Here is a 9,854-nt window from a genome sequence, read left to right on the forward strand (position 1 = left end):
GCAAACATGGAAGGCGCTGAATCAAATGAGACAAAGGTGTACTGGGGGCTACGTGAACCTTCTGTCGCTCAGAAATAAATGTGCTGTTTTAATGTGGGTCATCCTTGGGGCAGAAGGGGATTTCTATTAAAATTTATTTTGGGAAATACAATATAATGATACGGGCAGGCTGGGAAGAATGGGAAAGTGGCAGAGAGGATGAACAGGAATCACACTAGACACAAAAAGATGAGCCGTTCACGGTAATGGTGGGATTATATGGAGATTAGCGCACTAGACGGGTCAGGAGACACTGTGATTGATGAGCCGTGGCAGGAAGTGGCAAAATGGCCTCAAGGTCACAAGAGAAAGTGACAGAAAAGAGCAGAGTTCATTTTGGCTTATATCCATACAGTAGAGCCGAACAAAAGTCACACACAAAGAGATGTTTGAATTTCTTCTGCCAATAGACAGAATGAATTATACCAACATAGCATATGGAGATTTACAGTCCAGGAGATGAGAAAGAAAATGTAACGTATGGAGAGAAAGATAAGACAGAGACATAAGGGAACGCTAGAGGCATTTATACAGTAACTTGGGAAAATAGACTCGTTTTTTCAGCGGCTGCATCTTTGAGGAGTTTAATCCCTTTCCGGTCGTGAATCTAACGAGGACACTATTTTCTGACAATAGTGAGCTTCATTTCTTGAGTGCCACTAAAAACGAACCGACTGCAATCTGTTCTGGTTAAAATCAGTAAAGCATCAACCCTCAGCGGTGCAGAAATACCCATCATAACAGCAGTCTGCAGCTCCCAAATTACTGTAACTAGCTAAGCCTGAACTCCTTGGAGACAAACCTCAGTGTTTGAAATGTAAACATCTAAGGGCTTGGTTGTTTATAGAGCTTTCAATTCTTAAAGGCTCATTTATCCTGGGATGCATCTGCAAAATCCGCTGAGGTTGTTGGTTTGTTTGACTGTCTTTGAATAGAACGTGTAAAGGAGCAAAGAGGAGCTCCGCTGGGCTTGAGTCTAGAGTTTGTGCTGGAGCTGGAGGTGTTTTGGAATGGAAAAGATGTTCACATTTCTTTGTTGATGCCGTTACATGGTAGGGCTTATTTTTGGCTAGAAGCATAAGTGTTGAGTACATGTTAGCATTTGTTTTCCAGTTTCTTAAGACGTTTGCAGCTGGTTTAGGAGACCACTAGTGATTTTCTGACTTAGATCTTGTTTAAAATTTTGGTATTTTTGAGTTTCGTGTGTTCTGATCACAAATGGTTAGCTGTAAATACAGGTGCCACTGGGGTCTAAAGTGATCAGATCACTCAAACTGCATTGTGTGTGAGAAATATGCGAGTACATTCACATTTATAGTGTAATGCTAATGCACCTGGATAGTGAAAGACTGCCTACTCACATCAATCAATCAGTATACTAAAACAAGTGTTAGACCTTGCTTTTCATTTACACTTACATTTAGTCATTTAGCAGATGCTTTCATCCAAAGTAACTTACAAATAAGGACAATAGAAGCAATCAAAACTAACAAAAGAGCAACAATATGTAAGAAAACAAGTAGATAGAATAGAAAAAGAATAGAGAACGCTAGTGTTAGAGGGTCCATTTTAAATAAAAAGAAAACAAGCAGAATAGAAATAGAATAGGGAGTGCAAGTGTTAGAGGGTCACTTTTTTTAAAAGAAATAAAAAAGAAAACAAGCAGATAAAATAGAAATAGAATAGAGAGTGCTAGTCTTAGAGAGTCGTGTAGATTGAACAGATGTGTTTTTAGCCATTTCTTGAAAAATGTCCTGCTTTAACGATCCCTTTAAAGAATTTTAGAGAAATGCATATACATATATTGTGCATGTACATGCACATGATACAGTATCTTTTTAAATAATAGATTTTTAAGGATCTTTTTAGGTACGTTTTAGTTGATGTTTCTTTTTTATCTTCTTCTAGCTTAGCTTAAAAGAATAGCTTCTTTTAGCTGACTTTTTTAGCTTTTTTTGCAAAGATATATTTTAAACAGTTAATTTATAAGGCTCTTTTTATTTTATTTTTATGTTTTTCTGTTAAAATAGTTTAAGTACTTTTTAGTAAATTTATTTAAAAAAAATGTTTATTTTAAGGCTCTTTTTGGTGAATGTATAGTTTTAAATCATTTCTTTGTAAGGATCTTTTTAGGTTCTTGTTAGTATCTTTTTTATATCATTTCTTTTTCACAACTTTTATATATTTCTTTTACTGTTTATGTATACTGTATTTTTTACTTTTTAGCTTAGGTATATTTTTAAAATATAATTTTTTTAATGTATCTTTTTTAATTGTATTTAATGTACATTTTAGTAAAGGTACCTTCAAGTCGATTCACTCAATTCTAATGTGTAAAGGTTCTCCTCACTGACGTGAGATTGCTAAGTAGGAAAATCTCTTGTGAAAATGCTTTCATTTGCTTTGCGTTTGTGCATTGGCTGTTGGGTGTTACAAGCTCCCTGGTGTGCACATGTTGTTAAAGGCCAATATCTAAATTTGGTTTAGGTCTCTGAGCAATGAATCCATATTCCTTTGAGTTGAGAAATGACCTTTAACTTGAAAAAGAAAAACAGAAAAACTAGTTGTTGTTCTACTGAGGTGGAAAATCTCACGTCGTCCTTGCTAAATCATTCATCGTCAAATGAGTTCATAAGATCCGCTTCAGGGAAAATAACATTGCTCTTTTATAAATAGACAATCAGAACAAAGTGAATGAAACATAGCATTTTTATGTAAGAGAACATATTAAACTAGTTCTGTCATATTTGATGCAGTCCTCTCTGGAATAGCCTTTAGCTGCTATCTCTTGTTTACCATCAGCTTGCTTTGCTCTACTGATTTGGATCTTTTCTAAAGATCAGTGGGTAAAACTGGAGTGAAAGATTGGCACTGTGGTGCCAGTGGGATTAGCGGGGCTCGATGGCAAAGACTGGCACCCACAGTGCTGGAACATTTCAGCTGCTCTCTGTGCCACCCCACGCTGTCTGGGAGTTTAGATGGAAAGACAAGGTGCCAGGATCTTGCTGCTCGGACGGTCACAATCCACTGCAGCAGGGGATGTGCTGTAGAAGAAAGGAGAATTTAATAGGGGGCTTAAAGAGTATTTGATATAAATCGTGTAATATTTTATGTAAATCTACATCAAATGTTTTATTCATATCATTAAAAAGAAAACAAAAATGTTGTAAGTGGACTTGAGCAAAATGAACTGCATGTTTGTTCAAATTCCAGATTTATCAATATCAGTTTTTTCCCATCCTTCCTATATCTTAAATACAGAATTTAGGAATGCACTATGCACTTATTGGTACCATAATAGTTATTGCCTGACATATATTTTTTGTATATTGCATTATTTTATGTAGATATTGAATATTTAACTTTTGCATGCTCATTTTCGTCTATTTCCTTGCCTTCATTTAGTGCTTAATTCAAGTTAATATTTAAAAACACTAATAATTGAATAACACTGTTTAATGCACTATTAAAAATAAAGGTTCCAACAGGAGGTTTCTGCAGTGGAAGAACCATTTTGGGTTCCCCAAAGAAACTTTTTTCTTAGTGTAATAACCATTTTAATAATCCAAAGAACCTTTTTATACTGTCAAAAATCCTTTGCTCAATGGAAAGATTCCATGAATGCTAAAGGTTCTTCGTGGAACCTTCAATGGAAATAAAGAACATTTATTTTTAAGACTAATGTGTTGCAAATCTCTACCTAAATTCACTAGCATTTAAGACAATTGATTTTAGTTCAAGTCTGTTATTTTTTTTAACACAACAGTATTATGAAGGAGTTAAATCTAGCAGAAAGCTTTCAGGGAGCCTATCTTTCTTTCTTTTTTTTCCACAGCTAGGCATGTAAGAAATCCTTACAAAATGTTTTTATTTTTAATCTGGGGCATTTTATGGTCTAATATGAGATTGTGGTTTAGGGAAGGTCATTCGGTGGGTAAAGCACTAGTTGCTGTGGCCACTAATGCGAATGTTCATTTCAGCCTCGATCCTGGTCAGATCCCCTCATCAAGGCCAGCTTCTTAGCTTGCAGAAAGTGACACTTTATTGACTGCCCATCGACCGCTTAGCTGCTGAAGTTTTTTTTTTCTGTCTCTTTCTCTCTGTCCCTTTGTGTTTTTGTCTCTCTCGGTCTCTGTTTATGTCTCTCATCATTCATCTGTTTTTGAACGCTCTCCGTCATTGTCATGTTTACTTTGTTGTTGTGTTTTCTTTCATTCTTTCTCCTTGCTACATACCACAAATGCCATTTGATGTTCTCTCCATCCTGTTTACCTCTCATTTCTCATCATCCTCAACTCTTCATCTCCTTTCCTTCCCCTGCACTCTTCTTCCATTATATATCTGAGAGCGGCTCCATCACAAGTGTTATTATGGGTGCCATCGGGGCAGATCATAGTCAGAGCCGGAGATAAGCACACGTGTTAGTTTGTGTGTGAATGTAAGAAGCTCTGAACCTCGCAGCACTTCTCGTGGGAGAATAATGGAGAGCTTTAGAAACGGTACAGCTGTATCAAATGCTAGTGAAATGGTGCTTATGTATTGGGTGTACATCTAATGGACAGTATATGTGATTCTTTCTGAGTGGTATGTTAAATGTATGTGTGTTTATTTTACAAGGTTGACCCACGGTTGCAGTGTAATGACCCAGAGTGAAACTGATTCGTAGATCGTCTGCTGGGTCTTTTAGCTCTCAATGGAAGACTTTCAGCGAGCAGCACTTAATCTGGTCAAAGCTGGAAAAAATGAAGTTTTAAGCCCTAATTCCTTTCCTAATTCTTCTTCCCTAATCCCTCGAAGAAGGGCAGCCCGTTTCGGGCCTCCTTTCCTGAATTTCACACATTGGCTCTTACTTCTCTTGCCAATTCAAACCCTCATCTGGCTTTCAAAGCGCTCTCCAAAAGCTGTCAACCAGTGGAAGAAAATGGCCTCGGGAGCACTCCACAAAATTAGACACCTTCGCTCTGCGCCACCGTCGTCAGTGGATTGCTGTAATTACATGCGCAAATGGGTCATTGGCAAGGTCTTCTATGCTGTCAGGTGAGGATAGAAGAGGCAAAGTGCCAAAGGGGTTTTACGACATGCTTTTCCCAATGGGACCGGGACACTCAAACAGCCTTATTTGTGTGAAGTAGGCTTTAATGGACCCAGTGTGGTGAAGGCTTAGTTGATGACCGCATGATTAAAGCATTGAGAGCCTGGTACCATATTTATGAAAAAAATATCCTTTTGTTTCGAGAAAAATAAGTTAAAACAATAAGATTTAAAAATAACTTTCGCTCTCAGATACCCATAGGCAATGTGATGAAACCGAACACCTATAAAGTCATTCCATGAATTTTGCAATCACTGCCAGAAAAAAAAGTCACATTACTGCAGTACAAAAGGAGGAACAAGACCATTTTCATCACTCTGGAGATTCTTTTGAGAAAGTAAGATGATTCTGTTGCTCATCATGCATAAAACTTAAATGTCACATTCACCATATAGAAGCGGCATCATTAGTTTGTGGAGATAAGTGGAAATCCAAAGATCCTCTTTCAGGCTATCATCTTTCCGCTGTAAGCATTATGCTTGCTACATTCTCTATTGATTCAAAGATGTAATGTGTCCCCTCCATCTGTGGAGATTCACTTGACCTTTGTGTCCCTTAAGAGCTCAGCATGTTCTTGTGTGGTGGCATCTCTTCAGGGGGTTGTGGATGTAGGCTTTTCTTCCATTAAATTTTTTTCACATATGCTAATAAAGCATTGCATTGTAGTAATGCATCTTCAAAATACAAAATAATATACATGGTGTAATTTGACCTTTTCGAGTCCAGGGAGAGCTTTTTCATGATCCTCATTGTTTAAGCAAATGCTTAACTGTGATGTTCTAAACCCCTTCCATTTCACAAATTGTGTGTGTGTTTGTGTTAATCTGAGCTGCTTTTCACTAAATGACCCAGGAGTTACAGTATCATCCATCCATTCATTCATTGTGTGCATTGCGATGAATACCACTCAAAAGAATCAAGTGGAATTCATTTCCATCTCATGCTCATATATGAAACAATCAAATTTATCTCAGAGAATTTGCAAATGGGGTAAAACGAAACAATGTACTCTGCAAAACAATCATGTTTATAAGCAAAGATAAGTTAGATAATATCCGTTAGATAATAAGACTCTTGAGGTTTTCAGAGAATATGTCTTGAATTTGCTTTATTACTCCATTTTAAATTCTCAATTATACGTAAAAAAAAAAAATGACTATGAGCCAAATAAAGTATTAATTTATTCATCTGTTTATATCTATGATATATGTTCTGAAAAAAAATGATCTGACGCTTATCTGGTGCCTTTTTGCACACCACATGTGGAAAACAATAGATATTCTGGCCACAAATTAAGAAATTGTTTCTACTACGTATTTGTTCCAATGATATAACTAAAACTAGGAAACACATTTTTGTGTGTGTGTGTGTGTGTGTGTGTGTGTGTGTGTATACACTCATTCTTCCTTTTTATGAAGGTCAGTTTCCATACACTGTTCATGAGATGGGTGGCTTCATTCATCATCTGTCTGACAGCCCATGTTGTGCCCTAAATCCACCCCCACCTTTCTCCTTAGTTTCTGCACAAGTAGGTTTGTCCCATTAAGAGTCATTTTCTTGGTCACTCACCATCTGTCTTCTGTTCATTTGAGTATCTCCTTTCCTTCCACCATTTAAAGCAAAAACTATTCCTCTGCTCCGTATGTGCTCGGATTGCTACATTTTAATGTTTCATAACCTTAAATGTCTTCGCCTTATGAAAAGCGCTTTAAAGATTCATCATTAACAATAATAATAACAAAAGACTAGATTTCTGTAGCCATTATCCACAAAACAGATACATTTAATCAATCATTGACCTAGGGTTTTCACACACATCGTAGATATTCATAAACACGATCAGAAGCAGGATCTTTTTGGCGGCAGTTGTAGATGAAAAAAAGAGGGGGTTGGTGATTGTGTTTCTGGTCAGGGAAAATCAATTCAGAAGGTCTATCTAACTGAGAGATGGAGATAACTGTTACTGCCCCTGCCATCCGACACGTTTCTCATTTCCAGACCCTTGGGTCCATGCAGCCGCACATCCAGGAGAAGCTGGGTGCTGGGTTAATCAGCTCCGCTCATGATGCTGGACAGGAAATGTGTTTGGAGCAAAGCTTGATCTATTATGTTTGTGAAATTAATGTTAGCCATTGCGTTCACATTAACCAAAAAAAATAAATCAAAATAAATCTTATACTCACAGTTTATTTTACTCTTTTTCATTGATTTTCTTCTACTTTTTATTGTTTGACTCCCCGATTGTCTGTTTTGTGCCTTCCAGACAGTCTCTGTATAAGTGGTGGGTATTTTTAGTGACTCTTTTCTACGACAGTAGGTGTCAACAGGTGACTTTTTTGAGTGAGCCTTTGAATCGCCTTTGAATCAAAGCAATTGACTGTCTTTAAGAGTGAGGCGTTGAGTCATTCACTCAAGCGATTCATTCAAAATACTAACTCATTGAAGACAAAACAAATTAGTATGAGTGAATAATTGAATTATTCACTCAAAAGATTTGTCAGAAAACTGATTCATTCAGCAACAAAACACAGCAGTTGATTTTGTAACATTTTGATACCAAACTGCCACTATTGTGTCTAAAATATAAGTTAATATTAATTTTATTAATAATATTATACTGTTAATATTAATATTAATTAATATTGACGGTTCATTGAACTGTTGTATAAAAGCGGTTGTACTGTTGGTCTGAAAATTTGGAACAACAGAACTCTTTTTCATGTGATATTGCTGAATTAAAACAGTTTGGGATTTTAAAAAATCATAGATTTATTTAATCTTTGATCTGTGAAAGGACACGGTGTCAGTGCAAAGCTTGTATTTGTAGTTGTCATCTAGACCAAAATGAAGGAAAAGAAAAACTTAAAAGAGAATCAATAGAAAGACAATTAGCAAAACAGTAACACCTGTGACTTAAACATTGTTCTTTGCATGGAAGTGCAGAATACTTTCTTACTTTTATCTGCCTGCCTTTCTTTTTTCATCTCTTTGTCTTTGCGGTCTACGTTTTAAAAATAGCACCTCATAATGGAGGGTCAGGATGCAAAGGGGAGCGATGATCCTCTGAGGAGGAGACGTAATTTAAATTCCATGATGTACGGGATTGCTTTTCCCCGTCCACTGATGAGGGCAGATATGCGATAACGAGGGGCTTTAAGCTTCGGCTCCTGGGAAGCCTCTATCGCCAGGGAGCAGGAGCGGCAAATCAGAAATCATCATGATGAAATGAGGGGTGAGACTGAGGAAAGATCAGTGGGGGATTTGAATTTCTCATGAGAGCCAGAGACAAAGACTGAATGAGAACTATGTCTGTCCTCGGTCTCTCCATCTATTTATGAATGTTTGTGTGAGAGGAGAGATGGACTGTGAATGCCTGCTCATCTTGCCCCAAGTAATATTTGTCAGACGTTTAATAGCTTATGTTGTCTTGTCTTGTCTTTGTGTATCCAAGCAGGAAACGAGGGTTCGGCAGAGAATGGACAGAAAGAGACGACCACCTGTGACATTTGCCAGTTTGGGGCTGAGTGTGATGAGGATGCTGAAGATGTCTGGTAAGCACAAAAACAGCCTGTAGGAGAACTAATATCACAAAAACGGAATTAAAAAAAAGAAAGATGCCATGCCATGATTTTTTTTATGTGAATTTAAACACAAATTGGTTATTTAACCCTTAAATGCATGGATTTTACAATCACTGTCAACGTCAGAGCGCATTTTCCCAGTACATTCAGCATCTGGCTCATATTTGCAATCTTAGTCTTGGTCCCAGCTATTGCTGATGATATTCTTTTGTTTTATGCCTGCGGTAATTATGAGTGAAACATCACGTCATCACTGTCTATCAAATAGTGCCACCTTGAAGAATAAAGGTGAATTGCATTTATTGAGTCATCAGATATTTAATTATTGTTGCGCAGGAAAAATATACACTCTAAAAAATCCTGGGTTGAGTCTTTTGGGTCATTTCTTTTTGGGTTATTTTTTCAGTGTTTGGGTAGTTTTTGTGTTACTCAGCTCCTGGGTCAAATGTAACAACCCAGTGTTTGGGTTGTTTTGCAGCTCCTGGGTCAGACATAACCCAATGTTTGGGTAGTTTTTGTGTTACTCAGCTCCTGGGTCAAATGTAACAACCCAGTGTTTGGGTTGTTTTGCAGCTCCTGGGTCAGACATAACCCAATGTTTGGGTAGTTTTTGTGTTACTCAGATCCTGGGTCAGACATAACCCAGCGGTTGAGTTATTTATCGCGGGGATTTTGCATCTTCTCTTCACGAGAGAGCAGTTCTAAGCGCCATCGAATTGATGCATTCTTCGGTAAAATACAGGTTTGTGTAAATTTTATTTTATCTATAAAATGGTTACTGTGCTCTGTATATCGTTTAATTTTATGCAGAGCAACATACAGGCGCGTGGTGTGAATCACCTTTAACCAGTGTCACGGTCTTTTCGTGTGATGGAAAAGCCTGATGCTTTGCATAAAATAAACGATTTTATTCATAAAGATACAGAACATAATACTTTGTTTGGATGTTAAAAGATGTCCTCTATAGGCAATGTATAGCCTATAATATATATATAATATGTATAGCCTATTAAAAACGCTATATATAAACAATGCTGTAAATGATAAAGGAAAATAAAGGAAGTTCATGCAAACCAGTGGTTGTGTGGAGTATTTTAGAAAAGTTTAGAGGATTTAAGTTAATCTGTAAACATTATTTAATG

General features: G+C 37.0%; 1 protein-coding gene across 1 annotated transcript in view; it reads left to right on the forward strand.

Moving 5' to 3' along the window:
* The window catches only part of LOC107718376 (tomoregulin-2-like), a 41,629-nt gene that overhangs the window by 20,289 nt on the left and 11,486 nt on the right, over positions 1-9,854 (forward strand). The window contains exon 4 of the mRNA XM_016525424.1: positions 8,586-8,682. Within this exon, the coding sequence (XP_016380910.1) occupies positions 8,586-8,682 (97 nt within the window). The remainder of the gene's footprint in view (positions 1-8,585; positions 8,683-9,854) is intronic.

Source organism: Sinocyclocheilus rhinocerous, unplaced genomic scaffold (genome assembly GCF_001515625.1).
Source record: "Sinocyclocheilus rhinocerous isolate Xijiao unplaced genomic scaffold, SAMN03320098_v1.1 scaffold5807, whole genome shotgun sequence".
NCBI lineage: Eukaryota > Metazoa > Chordata > Actinopteri > Cypriniformes > Cyprinidae > Sinocyclocheilus > Sinocyclocheilus rhinocerous.